The sequence below is a fragment of the Onthophagus taurus genome, chromosome 3, assembly GCF_036711975.1.
Source record: "Onthophagus taurus isolate NC chromosome 3, IU_Otau_3.0, whole genome shotgun sequence".
Classification (NCBI taxonomy): domain Eukaryota; kingdom Metazoa; phylum Arthropoda; class Insecta; order Coleoptera; family Scarabaeidae; genus Onthophagus; species Onthophagus taurus.
The window spans coordinates 2110309-2132104 of NC_091968.1; the positions used below are offsets into that span (position 1 = coordinate 2110309).

Genomic DNA, 21796 nt, shown 5'->3' on the forward strand with positions numbered 1-21796 from the left:
ATTCCATGCGCCGAATATGAGAACCTCAACTCGCGGAATTTCTTTTAGAGCTGTCCACTTGCGCTGCGCGATATGCATGCTTTTCTGGACTCCAACTCTTCCAACTTATGCTTGAGTTCTGTGAACTTTCAACTCCACAAGTCCTTGGTTTTCAAATCTACCAATAGCATTTGAAGCGATCCAGAATCAATTCCAAATGGCTCAAAGTTGATCTCATTAGTATTTGTGTTGAGAGGATTTACTATGAACGCGAGAGTACTTTTGTTCATTTTGAATTGCCCAAATCTCTCAGCGAATCCATCCTTCTTGTTTTTTAAAGCTATGCTGAAGTAATTCGTGTCAATAGTTGCATTGCCATTTCCTTTCAGTATTAGATTGAGTGCATTTAGTTTAATTGTGGTATCTGCCATAAAGTTGAATTTTTGCAGTCAATGCTTTTTTCATTAAGGAATGTTCTTATTTCACGCAAGCACAAAGCAACACGTTGCAATACTTTACCTCTGGAAAGCCATCGCATTTTATTGTGCAGAAAACTGACTATCTATTTCTTCAAGGAAATCTTTAAACCGGCGATGGTGGAGTGCTTTTGCCAAGATGCTGTTAATAATCTTTATTACCAAGTTAATGACCTCAACTATTTCGGCCGAAAATGTTTGGGAGCAAAGTGCTTCTTGATGAATTACCCTGTCATACTTCTGGCTCCATCAGTTACTATAGAAACGATTTTATTTATATCGATTCCATTGTCTTTCAGGCATTTTTGCACAGCATTTGCTAGTAATTTGGTAGTAATTCTAACAGTTCTTCTTTTGGACCTTGGGTCGTGTTGAATTTTCTTTTATGTGGCAAGACTCATCTATAGCAAGGGATAAGGCAGAAGCTATGAAGACATTTAAAGACATTTTAGCAGTTCTATCCTGTACTCTTTTAGCAGATAATGGCAAATCTTTGATTTTTTCATGATTTATGCTTTGCTTTTAAAATCACGAAACAGTTCTTCAGATGCACGTATAAAACAATCTTTGACATAATCACCATCTGTGAATGGTTTTCCCCTTTTTGTAATTTCTAATGATACTGCAAAGCTTGCCAGATTTACGTTATTGGAAGATTGCGCACCGTTACTTAGCATGGAACTTGACTTTTTGGAGCTCTTTAACAGCTTTTCTTGGTGCGTCACCGGTTGGATGTTTACCAGCAAACTGGCTATGTTTTGTTGTGAAGTGTCTCTCCAAATTTGACTTCTTATTATTGCCATCAGTGTTGCATATATATGCAAACTCTAAATATTATCATTTCGGCTTCAGGATTGGTCAAGGTATGATCAAATAAATACATAGTAAAGGTCCTAATGAAAGAAGAATACAGCGTTTCTGAGTATTTGTCAAGTATTGACCAAAGGGAAGTCTTCTGACGTTATCTGCCAGTTATGTCTAGTCTTTTGGCAGCAGTATCAAGTCTTCTTCAAGTAGTATTTAGTCATCTGCGGCAGTATCTTGTTTTCTGCAAATAGTATCTCTCAAGTAGTGTTGGTAGTATCTAGATAGGTCTCTGGAAAATAGTGCCTAGATTTTTACTGGTAGTATCTAGTCTTTTAAAAGTAGTATTTGGTCGTCTGTCAATAGTATTTTGTTTACTGTGCATAGTTTTTAGTCTTCTCCCACTTGTATCTGCTCTTCTGTTAGCAATATCAAGTTTTCCGCAAACAGTTATCTAGTTTTTTGCAAATAGTATTGGTCAAGTAGTGGTAGTAGTAGCTAATTACTGTACTTACTCTCTGGAGAACAGTGTCCAGCTTTTTAATGTCTTTTGCAAGTAATATTTAACCTTCTGCCAACAGCATCTGGTTTTCTGTCCGAAATAGTTGGTCTAAAAAATGTTGCAAAACAATTGCTACTAAAAAATGATACATACAAAATTTCTTATTATTAATTAAATAGGCAAGTATTTATTCAAGTGCTTTATTATCAGTATTTGGTAAGAAAAACGCCAATAAAGAAGAAACTAAAATTGTACATCCAAACATTAAAAACGGCGGTAAACAACCAATTTGTAACAAAACTGGAAGAAGTATGTTTCCTACCAGAGTTCCCGTCCGAGCCATCATAAAAATTAAAGCTAATCCAATAGTTCTATAATCATAAAAAATAAGATTATCAATTTCTGGTTATAATTAATTTTTTGGCACCATCAAAAAATTACCTTAAGCTTGTTGGGAAGACATCAACAGTAATAGTCATAATTATATCGGTGCAAACCGTTACTAAAGCATTATTTATAGCTGATAAAGCTGTCATCATTTCGACATTTATCGAAAAATAGATACAAAATGCGGAAATTCCACTTATTCCACCGAGAAATATTAAAATCGGCTTCTTTCCAAGTTTATTTATTATTACTTCAGTTATTAAAAACGCTATTATTGTCATAAATGATATAATTAACGAGTTTGTGTAAACTGAATTATCAGGATTCTATAAAAATGAGTTAATTACAGTAAAACCTTGATTTCATGTTCATAGATAACATCGGAGATCGGGTATTCCCCGAGTTATCTATACGATTTATAAATCAAGGCTGCTTATTCTGGTATTAATTGTTATTTAGCGCTTGTTGTATATTTTTATTGATCGAAAAGTAGAACTAGAAACATTCGGGTTTAGCAGTATGTCTCTTAAGACGGCTAAACCTCAAACTTTCTAGATCTAGTGTTAGTTCTAGTATTGCACTAGTATTGTCACTAGAACTAACAAGACCATGTGATGTGGCAATAAAATTACTTAATAGTGAAATAAAAGTGTATAAATGGGAAGAAGAGCCCGGGTTTGTAGCGATAAAGACTAACATAGGTTTATGGATTGGATGTTTTTTGACACCTAATGAAACATTAGTAGAATATGAGGAAAAATTAAAAAAAATTGCTGTGGTAGTACATGGGAACAAGAGAAAAGAGATTTTTATTATGGGAGATTTGAACGCTAAATCAGCCTGATGGGGTTCAAAAAGAGGAAAGAGTGGACGCAAGAGGAAAAATATTGTGTGAATGGATGGTACAGCAAAATATGGCAATAGCAAATAGGGGTAATAACCTTACATGGAAAAGAGGAAATCAGGAGTCGTATATAGATATAACGATGTGTAAAGTTGATGTAGTTAATTGGATTGAAAACTGGGAAATTTTAGAAGAGGAAAACCTTAGTGATCATGCTACTATTAAATTCGAAGTTAAAATTAGGAACGCAGAGCAGAGAGAAGAAATAGTTCAAGAAATGGGGTGGTTTCGGAAGGTAGGATTAGTAAATGAATATTAAAAGGAAGTTAAAAGAAAAAAAGGAGCAGTGGATGTTCTTACTCCTACCAAGTTAATTACAGTAGTAACAGCAGCCTGTGATAAAATGTATGGCAAAACAAAAATAAAATGTTACAAAAGAAGGCAATTGTATTGGTGGACAGATAAGGTTGCAGAAGGGAGAGTTAAAGCAAATGGAAACAGACGTATACTTACAAGAGTTAATTCACAGAATGGAAATGAAAGGGAAAAAGAAGTAGCAAAAACGGAATATGAATGTGGAAAATTATATGAAGTTATCCTGAAAGAAAGGATATTAGAAGAACTGATAAAAAACAAGGCATCTCTGATAATCAACCCAGTAAACAAGAAACCTCTGTGAAACATTTCAATTTTAACGTACAGTGAATTAAATGAAACATATTAGAACTACGTTTCATATACGTGACAGATACGATTTTTACGAAACGTATCTAAAGATATGTATCAAATACATTTCAGTAGAAATATTTATGAAATATCATTAAAATATGTAGCAGAAACATTTCATTTGAAACATTTCGCTACAAATGTGTCTGAAACATGTCTGGAATATCTTCAGCACCGCCTGTGAACTTATGTACAAACATTAATTAATGTTTAGGTAACATTCCTTCACGGTTTAATTGACAGTTCAAAAGAAAACTTCACGCTATGATTGGCATTACTAATTACTAAAGAAAACTTCACGCTATAATTAATGTTTGTAAACAAAACTAACCTTACCTAACATTTCTTCACGGTTTAATTGGCATTTCAAAAGAAAACTTCACGCTATAATTAATGTTTGTAAACAGAACTAACCTTACCTAACATTCCTTCACGGTTTAATTGGCATTTCAAAAGAAAACTTCACGCTATAATTAGTGTTTGTAAACAAAACTAACCTTACGTAACATTCCTTCACGGTTTAATTGGCATTTCAAAAGAAAACTTCACGCTATGATTGGCATTACTAATTACTAAAGAAAACTTCACGCTATAATTAATGTTTGTAAACAGAACTAACCTTACGTAACATTCCTTAATATGGTTTTAGAAAAGGAAAATCGACAGTGCATGCAATTGAAGAAGTTTTGAATGCAGCGAGAAATACAGATAAATACAGGAGGGGGAAAAGAAATTATGTTGCTTAATAACATTTGATGTTAAAAAAGCGTTTGGCTCTGCTCCATGGGAGCAGATAGTTAGATATATGGAAGAAAAAAAATATCTATACAGTTTATTAACTGTATTAAAGACTACCTTAGTGAGAGGTATGTTGTTTGTAATAATGCCAGTTTCCCGATGACAAAAGGTGTTCCTCAGGGCTCTGTTTTGGGACCACTCCTTTGGAATATTTTTTTTGATCAAATTTTAACTGATATGCAAATACAAGAAGTAAAGTTACTGGCACGTGCAGATGACTTGGCTATTGTAATTTCTGGTTGGAATAAGGAGAATATTACTAACATTACACAGCGTGTTATTAAAGTAATTGTAGATAAATTAGAGTTTATGGGTTTAAAGCTGGCCCCCTTAGAAAACGGAATGTGTTTTAATGAAAAGTAGGAAAAATAGAGGAGAGTTTGAAATTAATGTGGCAGGAAATGTTGTAAAATCTGGTAGCTCAAATACTTTGCTGTAATGATTGGTAGAGACCTGAAGTGGGGAGCTCATGTCGAATATATATACATTAAGGTGCAGAAAACCGTAAGTGCATTGTACAGAATAATGGGTTCGACCTATGGGCCAAGTACGGAGAAAAGAAAGCTGATAGGTTCGGTAGTCTTCTCGCAGATGCTGTACGCCTGCAAAGCTTGGAGTGGGGCGTTTGAGATAAGAAAACACAAACAAAAGCTGACGAGAATACAAAGACAGATCCTGATAAGAGTTGTCAGTGCTTACAGAACCGTCTCTACGGAAGACTGTTGGTGATTGCAAACTCTTTTCCAATTGAGTTAATCGCAAAAAGACGAATGTTCACATGGACAACAAAAGAAGATCGTGACACCATGGAGGAATGGAACAGTGGATGAGCCAAGTATTCCGGAAAAGCACAATGGACGAAAAGAATAATTCCGAAAGTTAAAACATGGGTTACTCGGCAATGGGGAGAAATGAATTATTATATGTGTCAATTCTTGAGTGGTCATGGCTGTTTTAAAGCCTACCTTCACAAACACAAGAGAAGAGAGGAAGAAATGTGCGTTTTTTTTATGAAAGATGGAAAGAAATACGTGAGAAAACTGAATACTAGTCATGTTAGAGAGTGAAGAAGAACGGAAAAAGACTGTGGAAGAGTTTGTAAAGGAGGTCATTGTGACGAAGGAAAGGGAGGACAGAGGAACGGAGAGCAACGGAGATGGTACGGTGGGAGAGGGAATAGGGTAAGAAGGGCGGCTTCATCAAGAAAGCCAATCTAAGACCAGGCCGACCAGGCAGTGCGGCTGAACGACGAGGAGCAACTCGAAGTTTTTCCGGCATGAGAAAGAGAGAGAGAGAGACGATCAAGAGGGGCGTCGTGTTCACTACACTCCGAAGACAGCTCGTGCGAGAGTTAATAAAATAATAAATAATAATTTATTGAGCCAAATTAGAAAAAACAAAATACAATAATAAGGAAAAGTACAATAATATTAAACTTAATTTATAGCTCAAAGGGTGCAAGGGCAGAAAAGGCAAAACAATGCCACTGATTTTACTTGCACCTAATGAGAGCAGCAGCAGAAAATAAAATAAAAGTTAAATCAAATCAAAACTGAGCAGTATCAATGAAAATGAGATAATAAAAATAAAAACAAGTAGTATTAAATTACCAAAAGAATCAAAAGCAACATTATATCAATTATCACAAAAACCGATCAAACACCCTGTCGCGCAAAACAATAGATCTAAACAACTGAACCGAGCGGGCACACCTCGCAGAACTGGGAATCGCATTCCAAAAACGAGCTACTTGATAGGAAAACGAGCACTGAAATTTTGACGATCTATGCAGCGGAACTGTAATACAAAATCCATGCCTAAAATTCAAATTGTGTACATCAGTTCTGAAGGTAATTTTGCGAGAAAGATAAGGAGGTTTACCAGAATAAATAATCCCATGAATAAAAGACAAGTAATGAAAAACAAATCTCTGTCGCATATTCAGCCAACCACAATTCTGAAGAGCTTGTGAGACGTGATCACCTCTCCTCAATTTATAAATAAAGCGAAGACACGAATTCTGCACGACCTGAATTCTTCGCAAACTCTCAAAAGATAGACATGGACCAAATACAACGTTACAATAATTAAAGTGAGACAAAACTAGAGCATCACAGAGAAGGCGTTTGAGCTTTATCGACAAAAACATTTTACTAAAATAGAGGCTTCTAAGAGACCCATACGCGCGCCTACATATCAACCTAATGTGATCACCAAAAGTAAGCCTATCATCAATGACAACACCCAAACTCTTGACCGAGTCCACCACTCTTAATTGCTCCTCTAGCATACTAATGTTAATGTCATTTTTATTAACAGATAAGTTACCCTTTTTAGTAAATAAGATGCATTGGGTCTTGTCAGGATTGATCACAAGAGCATGCCTTTGTATCTCCACACATAAGTGACCCAATTCCTCAGTAATTCTGTCACATGCATGAGGCAACTCAGCAGGTATGCTACAATTGTAGAAGGATCAGAACAAACGGATTTAACCTTAACCGATTGCATCCTGTTAGAAAGATAGCTCCGAAACAAGGAAACAGCACAATCAGAAACACCAATAAACCTCAGAATAGCCAACAAAAGGTTATGATACAAAATATCAAATGCCTTGCTGAAATCAAGAAGCACAAGTACAGTAGATCTTCCCCCATCCAGAGCTCTAAAAACGTCATCTGTTAGATCAAGAAGTGCCGTGGCACAGCTATACTGTCGCCTAAAGCCAGATTGTTTCTGAGGTAAAATATGATTAGAATTTAAAAAGGATTGTAGTTGTTCCGCCATAATCCTCTCCAACACTTTGGAAAGAACCGGGAGGATGGTAGTGGGCCTCAGATCTTTAAACTCCTTAACTGGATTGGCTTTAGGAACAGGAGTCACCAAACCAAACTTCCACGCACTCGGGTAAACTGACTCTTTCAAGCAGAAATTAATTATATGGCAAAGAACACTCAAAATACGAGGACAGCACAACCTAACCATATCCAGGGAAATTCCATCAGAACCAACACTAGTGGACTTAAATGAAAGTAACATTCGCTCAACAAATTCCACAGAGACGTCGCTGAAAGTAAAAGTAGTACCTTCAGGATTTAATCTATAACTATCATAAAAATGTAATAAATCAGCGTCAGGTTCAACAACAACATCACCAATAGCTTCAGAAAAAAACAAATTAATATTGTCCGGATCGGCCAGGTGAGGAGGTAAATCTGATAGTTCTAGTTTTACACTAGCACTGTCACTAGAACTAACACTAAGCCTAGAAGTAGAATAATTTGGGTTTAGCCGTCTTCAGAGACGTGCTTCACTAGTATTAGTCCTAGTTTTGCGTTAACACTGTCACTGGAACTAACACTAGACCTAGAATCATTCGGGTTTAGCCGCACGTCTCTCAAGACGGCTAAACCCTAATGATTCTAGAATGATTCTAGGTCTAGTGTTAGTTCTAGTTTTGCACTAGTATTGTCACTAGAACTAACATAAAAGGTAGAACTAGAATCATTCGAGTTTAGCCGTTTTGAGAGACGTGCGGTTAAACCCGAATGATTCTGGTTCTAGATCTAGTGATAGTTCTAATTTTGCACTAACACTGTCACTAGAACTAACACTAAGCCTAGAAGTAGAATCATTTGAGTTTAGCCGTTTTGAGAGACGTGCGGCTAAATCCGAATGATTCTAGTTCTAGGTTTAGTGTAAATTCTTTGGCTATAACGGACACTCTCTTTTCCGTATTAATCCGTTATATCAAGGTTTTACTGTATTAAAAAATCAAAAATAATTTGAAATTTACCTCATTACAATTAATTAATAATTCGCTTTGGGTTGAAGAATTCGCATTAATACCTTCAATCATTTTACAAAAATTTGCATCTTTATCTTCGGGATTATTTAATTTATAATCGCTTAATATAGTAAAAATTTGTGGTAACCACAACCTTAAACTATTCATACTCATTATAAACCCAACTTCAATTATACCGATTAACAAGAAATTCCATAAATAAATTCTCGAAAATAACGGTTTGATCTGTTTAAATCCATTTTTTAAAGCATCAATCGAAGATTTATTTATAACCCTTTTATCTTCATTAATAAGCATTTTAATTGGATAATCATCAATGCTTTTTCCCGTATTTAAATGGAAGATTTTTCGAAACACTTTTAAAGCTTCGTCGTTTCTCCCAGCAGTCATCAAATATTTTGGACTCTCCGGGATAAAAAAATGTCCAATCGAACTGATTATACAAGGAAACGAGCTGATTATTATAAAAAAGTTCCACGATTTTAACTGAAACGTTCCATTTAAAAATTTTACGTTCCAATTTAATGGTATTATCAACCACGCTAATAACGGCATGGTCATATTTGCCAAACCATAAATAAGTCCAATAAAAAGAACAACTTGGGCACGATATTTCGACGAATGATACTCGGATAAAACGGAAGTTAATGTTACAAAAGGTCCATTAACTCTGTTAAAAAAGAAAATTTAAAACGATTAAATAATTTTTTTTTGTATTTACTTACATAAATCCAGTGAGAAATTTTAAAACCACCAACATTTCGTAGTATTGTGAAAACCCTGCTAAGATAATTAAAAAGGCGTTTATCGCGTAACAAGAAACAATAATTTTCTTTCTTCCTAAAGTATCAGCTAGAAAACCCCAAAGCAAAGCACTCGGAACCATCCCTAAATAAGAAATACTATTTAAAAGTCCAGCTTGTTCTAAAGTTATTTGTAAATCGCATCGAGCCACTGGAATAACGTAAGACATCGTTGTGCTATCGAAATTAGTCGCAAAGTAACTTGGAATTGCTAAAAGTAGAAGGAGGATATTAAATTTTCCAAATTCCGCTGAAGAAATTGCTTTTTCAAAATCAGCTGGTTCTAAAAATGAAAAAGTAATAAATATATTAAAAAAAATTTTGTTAAAATTACCTTCATAATTTATAATTTCTTTGGTAGACTTTGTTTTTGATTTCATCTTTGCTTCATTCAATGTTAAACTCCTTAATTTAGTCGTTATTAAATAATTATACGAAAAAGATAAGAATAATTTTATTTAATTTTCCATGTTAATTTTAGAAAACTCGGAAACACAAAGTGTATTGTCTGGATAACATTGTTTTTAAAAATATTTTTTAATTTTATTAAAAAACAAATTACAATTAACAATAGAGAAAATAAAGAATAATAACATAATTTACACTTTATTATTTCTCGCTTTAAAATCAATCCACAATCCCGATTTAGGTATTGCCATAACAACAAACGGGTTTAAATCAAAAGGATTTCCGGTTTTTGGGTTAACACTAATTTCGAATTCTTTTATAATAGCAATCGTGGATATTTTCATTAAATAAACGGCCAATTTCATTCCGGCACAATATCTTTTTCCAATTCCAAAAGGAATATAAGTCCCTTTTATAATTTTGTTTTTATTTTTTTCGGAAAATCGTTCCGGAATAAATTCTTGGGCGTATTTAAAATATCTTTCATCGTGATGCATTCCAATAACTGAAGCAGCAATTGACATTCCCGGTTCTACACTAACAATTTCATCTTGATCATTTTTCACTTTAAATTCGAAATAACCAGTACATCTTTTCATATTGATTTGAACAGCTGGATATAATCTCAATGTTTCTACAAAGAAATATTTTTATTTGTTGTGGTCTTATGATATAGTCTTGTGTCGATCTGGTATAAATGTAGCGTCTCGGCCACAAGCGACCTCGACTTATTACAGTGACATCGTTTATATTTCAATGTATTATAATGTTTATATTTACGGGTCTATTCCCTATTGGCACGGGAAGGATAATATAAATGAACAAATTTACCATTTTAATATACAAATGTATAATTATCTACGAAAAATAGGTCCTACGGGAAACAGTTATGTAGAAACAAATTCTTTAATTGGCAAAATAGATAATACTAGGGATGGTTTGCATGTTAGATTGTCTGGTAAACGTAAGTTATTGTTTTATATTGCTAAATTAATTGTTAATATCAGCGAGAAACATGGCTGTTCCAATGATCGGAACTTAATTAGGGTAAACGTAGTCGAACTTGATCGCGCACCAAACGAATCTCTGCTAAGTGCCCCCGGAAATCGTACTAAAAGTTTTTCAAATTTGCGCGTACACGAGGAAATGTCTTAGCTATAAGTGGTCCGATTGTAAATCACTTATGTAATGGAGGGGGCGATGTTCATGCAAAGTTTGCGTAGAAAGATTTTTGAGCTAGAGGGTTTTGTTATAGATAAAAAATATACACTGTTGGAAATAATTCACGAGCACACCCTGTATAATCTGAACGCGTGTGTCTAGCGGAATAAAATTTGGTATGGAAGTAGTACTAAAGTAGTGTAACTTACTCTCACATGGAGAGCGGCACAACTCTGCTGGGAGATGAAAACATCAATAGCGAGAGTATCCCCCGTGAGCTTCGCGTACCATCGCTACACGACGTGGCATGGAGTCTATAAGTCGGTGTATTGTAGCGAGAGGGATGGCCAACTATGCCACCTCAACTCGCCTCCATAGCTCCAAAACGTTAGCCGGGGAAGCCGGATAACGTTGAAGTCTCCGACCAGTCATTTTCCAAACATGTTCGATTGGACTCAGATCCGGAAAACGAGCTGACCTAGGAAGCATTCGTATACGGTGCTCTTCCGCAACGGTCTGTACAATACGCCCGATGTTCGTTCGGACGTTGTCGTGCATGTATAGGAGACCTGGACGCCGCCGAACGTAGGGAAGCACAACGGACCGTAGCACCTCATCTACGTATCGTTGACCCGTCATGGTCTGCTATACACGCAGCAGACATGTACGTCCACCATGTGTAATAGCACCCCATACCATAATGCTCGGTTGTCGGTGGATAGGGCATTCTTGCACGCACTGCTCGAGTAGACGATCACCACGTCTCCGACGAACTAAAATTCGCGCATCACCGGTGCTCAATTCGAATCTTGATTCGTTGGAAAACAAAATGTCCCTCTACTCGGCAATCTACTAATGCATAGCGTTGACCCGCTCGTGACGTATGCTGCGGTGCTCGGGTGTTACTGGAATCCGCTGTATTGCACGACGCGCGCGCAGTCTACTCTCTACCAAACGCCGCCATACAGTTCGCGTAGTGAGTGCGCCTTCCCCTGCCGGTGGCCAAACAGCTCCAAGTTGCCTTGAGGAGGACGCACACGACGCTAAAGCGCTGAGCACAAGAGTGCAATCCTCGTGTGCTGGGGTTGCGCAGGGCCGTCCCGGCCGCGGCTGTAGCTACCTATGTCCAACCTCAGACCATTCTCGCCATGCTCGTTGCACTGCCGATAACGACCGCTCGAGACGACGCGCAATTTCACGGAACGATACACCCTCAATGTGCATACCCACAAACATTCCTCGCCCAAACTCGCTTAAGTAACGCGATCGCTCATCCATTGCGCACAGAGTACGATAACAATGTGGTCCCTCACATCATACTAAAAACGACCGGTATTTTCCATCCACTTCGGTCTCCATAGCGACGGAATGTTCCACTTGGAAGGGCGGCTCAGTCAACAATGCCGCGACGGAACAACTCGAAACTCACTGAATAAACTCGTCTACAGTAAAGCTTTGTGCTCCGCAAATATTATGGATTTATCTTCACGCGTTCAGATTATATAGGGTGTGCTCGTGAATTATTTCCAACAGTGTAGTATTTTATGCCTAAACGAGCATTGGTTATATGAAAATGGATCTAACATATTAAAGATAAGTGATTTGAAAATAATTTCTGGCTTTTGCAGATCGCTGCACTCCCATGGCGGAGTCGCTATTTATACTAGAAAAACAGTATCCCTTAGGTCCTTGTCGTTTGATATTGTGAGTTACTCCAATGAGCTGTACTTTGAGGTTGCAGAGAATAATTGTAATGACTAAGGCTCGTTACTACAATCTTCTGGTTAAGCTATCTAAGGGATTATTACCACGGTTACAAAAGATGGTAGTAATGGACCTAAGGCACGGAACTTTTGTAACAAGAGGATACGATTTCCCCCCTCCACTTGTTCTCAGTGGCTTCCTAGAAAACAAACCCAGAAGACTAGCCAATGAGAACAAGTGGAGGGGGGAAATCGAATCGTTTTGTTACAAAAGTTCTGTGCCCTAGTAATGACATACAAATTGTAATCGTATATCGTTCTCCTCGGGGTAGTTTGACTCTTTTATGACGAGATTGGACATGTTATTGAGCAAACTAATTTTGAATAGGAATATTGTCCTGACCGGCGATTTTAATGTACAGGGTCAGCCAAACTCGACGCCCCACTTTTTTTATGGGAAACAGGTAAATTTTCGAAAAAAAAATGTATACCATTTTAAATAGTATCTTCTCAGCTTTAAGAAACATCAGGCGTTACAAATATTGGACGACGACGCTAGGCGTCGCGACGTACACAAATTAATTTTTTCAAGGAACACATTTTTTTCGGTTTAGCAATAGGATGCCTATATAATTCTTAGCAATGTTGAATAAGAAAGTTTTTTATATCTCTAATAGTTTTTAGCGGGATATGTAAATTAATATTGACGAGTGTTATCCTTATCAGGATTTTTTGTTTAAGATGTTCAACGTTGTTTGTGGGACTACTTTATACAATATTCTTGATTGTGCCCCATAAAAAGAAGTCCATGCAGCTTAAGTCTGGTGACTTAGCTGACCAACACACTGTACAAGATCTTCCTATTCATCTTTCAGGATATACGCGGTTCATATATTGCGTAACAACGCAATATGATATTGTGATAGGGCGGTCCATCCATTTGAAACCATACATTTTCCTGCATAAGAGGTATATCTTGCAATAAATCGGGCACTTCATTTTCTAAGAAATGGAGACAGATTGGGCCATTAAAATTGTAATCGAAAAAATATGGACCCACTAAATATCGATCGATTATGCCGCACCTTACATTAATTCCAAAGTGGCCTTGATTTTTGACTTCATTAATCACATTAGGATTTTCAGTGGCCCAGTATCTTTCATTCTGCCTATTTGGAAGCCCATTACTTACAAATCGGCTCTCATCAGTGACATCAGTCCATCAAATGTTCTTATATATTCTTCTATTGTAGTCTTCCAATATGGCCATATCCGCTAAAAAATCTATACGTTTATTACGGTTATCTTCATTTAAAAGCTGCAAGTTCTACAATTTGTATGCAAAATATCCATTCGTCTTAAGTATTCGACGTATGGAGGAATAGGAAAAATTTAATTGTTGACTTGCCATATTAACAGATGCTCTAGGATTATGTTCAAAAAACTGACAAACTTCAGCTACGACGCCATCATTACATACGGTTTTTTTAATAGGAACGTGTTTCCTACAGGAAAACGCGTCTGTATTTTTCTTAAATTTTGTTACAATCGGGTAAAAAACTTGTGGCCCGGAACAGCTCGGTCTGGATACTTTTTGCGATAAAGTCGGACAGCTGCCCTTGAATTACTGCGATTAATTCACCCTAAATTAAAAGTATGTCAACGTTTTCCTGGTGATTTGCCATTTTTAAGAAACAAATGCAAGACTAAATTTGACACCGAGTCAAATTAACAAATGTTCATATACAGGGTGATTGACATCATAAAAAAATTTATATATATTATGTATATAGAAGGTCATCTCCCCACTATTTTTTGGTACAAGCGCTCCCAAGGGGATTGTGAGGGAACTAATTAGGTTAAAGCGCGAAATTTAAATATGAGTATTTCTATACCGGTTACCATTACTTTATTTTGAAGAGGTTAAGCGCATTTTCCAAATAAATAGCAAAAAATATTAATTTAAAGTTTTTCCAATATAATATTCATAATTTTTAACGTATATTGCTCTCATTGGCTGAGAGCGCCAATTTATCTATCGGATACACTTATCAAGAGGTAGTAAAAGTGGCCCTAACTTATTTAAATACTTAACTAAAGGATATAAAACACTAAGCCAAAAGAACGTAAGGAAGAAAATTTGCTTATACAACGGGGTTATCACACTAAACGACAAAACAAAAATGTGACGTTTGCTTTCACCTCTGAGTTTGACGTTACACATAAATTTTTCTATGGTTACAAGCGCTTTGTTTGTGTAGATAATGCAGATTGCTGCAAATTCAGTTTACAACGTCATCCAGTGGATTGTGAGGGTATTAAATCTCGGTCTACATTTTTATAGTAGTAAGATTGCACACCATGGTCCCAATGATGAGGATATTGAACACTGAGCTTTCTCTTATTTTCAAAAATATTATGAATACGTCTAGGATATAAGCTCTAAAAATACACAGCAAACGCATAGACCATAAGAATAGCTGGGCGTGGAAAGTGGTGTGACGTAGTTTGCGGGCAGGTTGTCACAACAATGGATGTAGCAGTCCTGTTAGATTCTACTGTCCTTGTATTTGTCAATTTTTTTCACCCATCTCGACTGTGAGAGATGCTAAAACACGCAGCTATCACAATCAACCTGAGGGTGCCGCCAGGGTTAAATTTAGGTTTGCGGAAGTGAGTTTTATCCAGCTACGTGAAGTTCTCTGTTCATTAAAAAATTCATCGAGTAAAGATGCCTATTCATTGAACGCTGCATTGGTGAGGCCTGTTGTTGATCTTATAAATGTTCCTCTATGTAAGTTGATTAATCAGTGTATCGTTTCCGAAACATTTCCTTTCTGTCTCAAGGTCGCGAGAATTGGACCTGTGCACAAAAAGGGGCCTACTGACGATGTTGCGAACTTTTTTCGGATTTTCGGTAAAATTTTTTAGACTGTGCTGAAAAATCAAATTGTGTGTTTCCTAGAAGAAAACAGTTTATTGCACCTAATTTGGGTTTAGGAGAGGTAAATCGACGTCGGCTGCTGTCAGTATACTTATGGAATTTGTGTTGCGTTGCTTTGATGATAGGTTATATGCCCAGGTATCCTTTTACGACCTGACAAAGGCATTTGACGGCGTCTCTCACGAGCTTCTTCTGCGTAAGCTCTGTCTACTTCATTTTGATAATAATAGTGTGAGTTTAATAAAATCCTATCTGGAAGATCGCGTTCAATATGTTACATATAATAATCAGTCATCTGGTAGTTTGCCTATCAAGTACGGAGTCCCACAGAGATCGGTTCTCGGCCCTATATTATTCATAAACGATCTGTTAACCCTTAGTAATAATAACAACGAAATTATTCTTTTTGCCGATGACACTAGTGCATTGCAGAAATCTGGTAACCTGTGTGATCTGGAGCAACTAGTTGATGAATCCCAAAAAATATTTTTAACTGGTTTTCTGAGAATCGTCTTAGTGTGAATGAACACAAAACACAGTCCCTAATTTTCTCATTAAGGCCGCATACTTTAAATGACAATAGCTCAGTTAAATACACTGTTGGAAATAATTCACGAGCACACCCTATATAATCTGAACGCGTGAACATAAATCCATAATTTTTGCGGAGCATAAAGATTTACTGTAGACGAGTTTATTCAGGGAGTTTCGAGTTGTTCCGTCACGGCATTGTTGACTGAGCCGCCCTTCCAAGTGGAACATTCCGTCGCTATGGAGACCGAAGTGGATGGAAAATACTGGTCGTTTTTAGTGTGGTGTGCGGGACCACATTGTTATCGTACTCTGTGCGCAATGGATGGACGATCGCGTTACTTAAGCGAGTGAGGAATGTTTGTGGGTATGCACATTGAGGGTGTATCGTTCTGCGAAATTGCGCGTCGTCTCGAGCGGTCGTTATCGGCAGTGCAACGGGCATGGCGAGAATGGTCTGAGGTAGGACATAGGTACCTACAGCCGCGGCCTGGACGGCCCTGCGCGTCCCCAGCACTCGAGGATCACGTTCTTGTGCTCAGCGCTTTAGCGTCGTGTGTGTCCTCCTCAAGGCAACTTGGAGCTGTTTGGCCACTGGCAGGGGAAGGCGCACTCACTACGCGAACTGTACGGCGGCGTTTGGTAGATAGTGGACTGGCGCGCGCGTCGGTCGTGCGATACGGCGGATTCAAGTAACACCCGAGCACCGCAGCATACGTCACGAGTGGGTCGACGCTAGGCATTAGTAGATTGCCGAGTAGAGGGACATTTTGTTTTCCGACGAATGACCGTGATGATCGTCTACTCGAGCAGTGTCTGCAAGAACGCCCTATCCACCGACAACCGAGCATTATGGTATGGGGTGCGATTACATATGGTGGACGTACACGTCTGCTGCGTGTATAGCAGACCATGACGAGTCAACGATACGTGGATGAGATGCTACGGTCCGTTGTGCTTCCCTACGTTCGGCGGCTCCCAGGTCTGCTATACATGCACGACAAAGTACGACAGCACATCGGGCGTGTTGTACAGACCTTTGTGGAAGAGCACTGTATGAATGCTTCCATGGCTAGCTCGGATTCCGCATCTGAATCCGATCAAACATGTTTGGGACATGATTGGTCGGAGACTTCTACGTTATCCGGCTTCCTCGGCTAAAGTTGAGGAGCTATGGAGGCGAGTTGAGGTGGCATGGTTGGCCATCCCTCTCGCTACAATATAGCGACTTATAGACTCCATGCCACGTCGTGTAGCGATTGTACGCGAAGCTCATGGGGGATACTCTCGCTATTGATGTTTCTCCTCCCAGCAGAGTTGTGCCGTTCTCCATGTGAGAGTAAGTTACACTACTTTAGTACTACTTCTATACCAAATTTTATTGCGCGTTCAGTGTATCTCGGAATTCACCTTGATGCCAAACTTACATGGGATTCTTCATTTGATTAAAAGGTTAAATACCAGTATTTTTTTGATTCGTAGCTTAGTGAGAGTGGTATCGCCGAAGATGGCACTTGCTGCCTATTTTGTACATTTTTATTCTCATATGACGTACGGCATTTTGTGTTGGGGGCATTCTGCTCACGCTTCGTTTGTCTTCCGTACTCAGCTAAGATGTGTGAGAGTTCTGGCAGGCATGGGTTTCGCGGAGTGTTACAGGGCAAAGTTTATTGAATTTGGAATTCTTACTTTTCCTTGTGCGTACATTTTCAATTGTTTACTGTTTATAAAGAATAACTTAAACGGTTACAGCAAAAATCGGGATTATCATTCTTATAATACCCGGAATAAAGGTGACCTTGTTTCAGATTTTACTCGAACGACAAGGGCTAGATATGGCGCAAATTTTTACGGTTTAAAATTATATAACGCTTTACCAGAACGAGTGAGAAATTTAGAAGCACTGAAATTTAAAGTAGTATTAAAAAGGTATTAACTTGATAAGGCCTTTTACAGTGTGGATAAATTTCTAACCAGTGATTTTACTGAATTGATGTGACCATCTCGCCATTCACTGTTAGTTGTTTAGCTAGTGCATATATCTATTATAATACATAATGTTTTTCCGTCATAACAAGAAACTATTGTGTTTGTCTAAATAATGTAGGTACATTTATATTTTGTATGTTCTGCTGATGTATGACTTGTGAAATAGCTTCGGCTGACATATCATCAATAAAGAATTATTATTATTATTATTAACCCGAGGCAGTACGTTGTTTGACACCAACCTTGTGTTGATGTAGCGCTTCGGCTGCAAGCGACCTTGACTTATTATAATGACCATAAGGTAAACTGAATTAAGCGAAATGAAAGAATTTTCACCATAAGCGAAGACACATTGTAAATACCATAAATAATAAAGTTATACTTTACCTGAAATAACACAATCTAAATAAGACATTTCTTGAATAGCATCAAACGTTATTTTATCATCATATTTTTTTAAAACTTCATCTATTTCAATTTGAAGTTTCTTTTGAACTCCTAAATGCGAAGCTAAAGAATACAAAACGTAACTTTCTTGGTTAGCCGTTGTTGGATCTAAAATAAACGAGAAAGCAAACGATAAAAGATTCATTTCATCACTCTTTTTATCGTTTTTTGTTAATTTTAAAATTTGGTCTATAATGTGGTTGTTCTTAATTTGATTGTCATATCGATATTTTGTTGCTATCTTTATAGTTTTCTTGACGTATTCAACAAATGATGCAGATATAATTCTAAAATTAAAAAAATATATAATTTATAATTTAAAATATTTTTTTTAAGTACTTTAAACGTAATAATTTGGCGAGATTTGGCGCAACTACCATAACGAATATCTTCAAACCAAATGTTATTGTTGGATCCATAAATGTTTGAGACATTTGTCGAAACACAGCGTTATCATCTTTAAATGAGTTTCCTACAACTCCAAAAGCTGATAAAGCATTCGCATCGGCTACATATCTTGATATTAAATCACGAGCTTCTAAAGTTTTATTTTTATGGATATGATCAATAAGATCTTTAATACCTTCTACTAAAAAGGGCAATACTTGTTTTATCTAAAATAAAATATAAAGTGAATTTCACTTAAGATACAATATACAAAAATATATTTCCATAGAAACCAGGAAACTTTGTCCCACATAAAATGCGACATGTCAATATAATTTAAAATTACAGTAAAACCTCAATATAACGGATTAATACGGGGAAGGCAGTGTCCGTTATAGATCAATAAAAATATACAACTATATAGCGCTTAATAACAAATAAAACTAGACTAACACTAGCACTAGAACTTAGCGCTAGTTAGCATAAAATATCACTGTTACATATTTTTATTGAACCAAAACTAGAACTAACACTGGAGCTAAACCCGAAACTTTCTAGTTGTAGGTCTAGTGTTAGTTCTAGTTTTAATTGTTATACAGCGCTAGACTGTTGTATATTCTTATTGAACTAAAAGTAGAACTAACACTGGACCAAGAACTGGAATCATTCGGCTATAGCCGTTTTATGAGACGCACGGCTAAACCCGAATGTTTCTAGTTCTAGGTCTAATGTTAGTTCTAGTGACAGTGTAAGTGTAAAACTAGAACTAACACTATACCTAGAACTAGAATCATTTGGGTTTAGCCGCACGTCTCAAAAGACGGCTAAACCCAAATGATTCTAGTTTTAGGTATACTGTTAGTTTTATATAGCAACAGTGCTAGTTTAAAACTAGAACTAATACTAGACCTAGAACTAGAAACATTTGAGAAACTTTGAAACTTTCTAGTTGTAAGTCTAGTGTGAGTTCTAGTTTTAATTGTTATACAGCGCTAGACTGTTGTATATTCTTATTGAACTAAAAGTAGAACTAACACTAGACCAAGAACTAGAATCATTCGGCTTTAGCCGTTTTATGAGACGCACGGCTAAACCCGAATGTTTCTAGTTCTAGGTCTAATGTTAGTTCTAGTGACAGTGTAAGTGTAAAACTAGAACTAACACTATACCTAGAACTAGAATCATTTGAGTTTAGCCGCATGTCTCAAAAGACGGCTAAACCCAAATGATTCTAGTTCTAGGTCTAATGTTAGTTCTAGTGACAGTGTAAGTGTAAAACTAGAACCAACACTATACCTAGAACTAGAATCATTTGGGTTTAGCCGCACGTCTCAAAAGACGGCTAAACCCAAATGATTCTAGTTCTAGGTATAGTGTTAGTTTTATATAGTAACAGTGCTAGTTTTAATTGTTATACAGCGTTAGACAGTTGTATATTTTTATTGAACTAAAAGTAGAACTAACACTAGACCAAGAACTAGAATCATTCGGCTTTAGCCGTCTTATGAGACGCACGGCTATACCCGAATGTTTCTAGTTCTAGGTCTAATGTTAGTTCTAGTGTTAATGCAAAGGTAAAACTAGAACTAATACTATACCTAGAACTAGAATCATTTGGGTTTAGCCGTCTTTTGAGACGTGCGGCTAAACCCAAATGATTCTAGTTCTAGGTATAGTGTTAGTTCTAGTTTTACACTAGCACTGTTAGTATGTAGAATTAACACTAGACCAAGGACTAGCATCATTCGGGTTTAGCCGTCTTTTGAGACGTGCGGCTAATCCCAAATGATTCTAGTTCTAGGTATAGTGTTAGTTTTATATAGTAACAGTGCTAGTTTTAATTGTTATACAGCGTAAGACTGTTGTATATTTTTATTGAACTAAAAGTAGAACTAACACTAGACCAAGAACTAGAATCATTCGGGTTTAGCCGTCTTTTGAGACTTGCGGCTAATCCCAAATGATTCTAGTTCTAGGTATAGTGTTAGTTTTATATAGTAACAGTACTAATTTTAATTGTTATGCTAGATTCGCCGTTTTTAGAGACGACTAAACCCGTCTGGTTCTAGATCTAGTATTAGTTCTAGTTTTATACTAGCACTATCACTAGAACTAACTAAGAAGTTTTAGGTCTAGTGTTACATCATCTTTTCCAAGCAAAACTGTTCCTTTTGCAAAACTACCCAATACCTGTACTATTAAGCTATGTTGCATTTTATGTGGAACAGTAACTATGGTTATTGCATTAATATATTGCGAGTTATATGAAATTCCCGATATACTTTTCGTGTTGTTAATATTGGTGTAAATAATTCCCTATTTTTCTTCCATTTTTGACCAACATTTGAAAATAACATTCCTGCTAAAACGGGATCCAAACTTGGTTCAACGGTTAATTCATTTTTCCAAAATGAATCAGAACCGTGCACAAAGGCTTCTTCAATAAGATCGGGTGTTGTTAATAAAAGACATGGTGTTCTCATTTTATAGAAACCAACAAATGGGGATTTTGAATATTTACTGAAATAAAATTAATTATTATATTTTTATTCAATTTCTTTTTGTATTTTATTACCGATATATCTCTCCAACTATTTGAGGAATATTTTTGTGAAAAAATGCAGCGTCTTTAATACTCCCAAAAAATAATTTCGGTTGATCGAATGGAATCTTTTTCTTCTTCCAATAATCATAATTACACGTTGAATATTTATACAACGCAATAATAAAAAGAACCAACAAAATTAAGTATAACATAGTCATCGAAGAATAAGAATTTAAAATAATGAGTTTTTGTTTCACCTAATTTATATATTTTTCCAACATATCTTAATTTGATGATTACCTTTAATGAAGAAATAAAATTACACTTAAAAACAAAGTATCAGATATAAGAATGCATTATGCGGTTACCATAATTCATTGGCGTAACGGTAATAGGGTGTCGAAAAATAAATTTTAATACAATAACAAATGTCACTTAATAATTTTTTCTAAATTCTTCTAAATTTATACTTAATAATTATTTCTAAATTTATAATTAATTACTTCTTTCTAAATTTATCTAAACTCTTAAAAAATAAGGTAAAAAAATAATAA

The 21796-nt window shown here is 36.4% G+C and overlaps 2 protein-coding genes across 2 annotated transcripts; both read right to left on the minus strand.

The window, feature by feature from the left end:
* Positions 1 to 1868: 1868 nt before the first annotated feature.
* Positions 1869 to 9574, minus strand: LOC139429372 (synaptic vesicle glycoprotein 2C-like). The gene is made up of 5 exons (XM_071195071.1): positions 9462 to 9574; positions 9050 to 9410; positions 8313 to 8994; positions 2203 to 2474; positions 1869 to 2132 (listed from the first exon to the last, which is right to left on the minus strand). Exons 1-5 carry the CDS (start codon positions 9505 to 9507, stop codon positions 1949 to 1951), a joined length of 1545 nt encoding a protein of 514 aa, XP_071051172.1. The 5' UTR covers positions 9508 to 9574; the 3' UTR covers positions 1869 to 1948.
* A 68-nt stretch (positions 9575 to 9642) lies between these two features.
* LOC111420075 (cytochrome P450 6j1-like) lies at positions 9643 to 21466 on the minus strand. The gene is made up of 5 exons (XM_023052979.2): positions 21273 to 21466; positions 20980 to 21217; positions 18650 to 18924; positions 18251 to 18597; positions 9643 to 10169 (listed from the first exon to the last, which is right to left on the minus strand). The coding sequence occupies exons 1-5, from the start codon at positions 21458 to 21460 to the stop codon at positions 9727 to 9729; spliced, it is 1491 nt and encodes a 496-aa protein (XP_022908747.2). The 5' UTR covers positions 21461 to 21466; the 3' UTR covers positions 9643 to 9726.
* Between the last annotated feature and the right edge of the window lie 330 nt (positions 21467 to 21796).

What these genes read in the sequence shown, in the direction of transcription:
- LOC139429372 (XM_071195071.1), bottom strand. Translation starts at nt 9,507, where the DNA reads ATGAAATCAAAAACAAAGTCTACCAAAGAAATTATAAATTATGAAG. An exon ending in AGAAATTATAAATTATGAAG is followed by an intron (nt 9,411 to 9,461) that starts GTAATTTTAACA and finishes TTTCATTTTTAG; the next exon opens with AACCAGCTGATTTTGAAAAA. An exon ending in GTCTTCCCAACAAGCTTAAG is followed by an intron (nt 2,133 to 2,202) that starts GTAATTTTTTGA and finishes TTATGATTATAG; the next exon opens with AACTATTGGATTAGCTTTAA.
- LOC111420075 (XM_023052979.2), bottom strand. Translation starts at nt 21,460, where the DNA reads ATGACTATGTTATACTTAATTTTGTTGGTTCTTTTTATTATTGCGTTG. An exon ending in ATAGTTGGAGAGATATATCG is followed by an intron (nt 21,218 to 21,272) that starts GTAATAAAATAC and finishes ATTTTATTTCAG; the next exon opens with TAAATATTCAAAATCCCCAT. An exon ending in TTTAGATTGTGTTATTTCAG is followed by an intron (nt 10,170 to 18,250) that starts GTAAAGTATAAC and finishes ATTTCTTTGTAG; the next exon opens with AAACATTGAGATTATATCCA.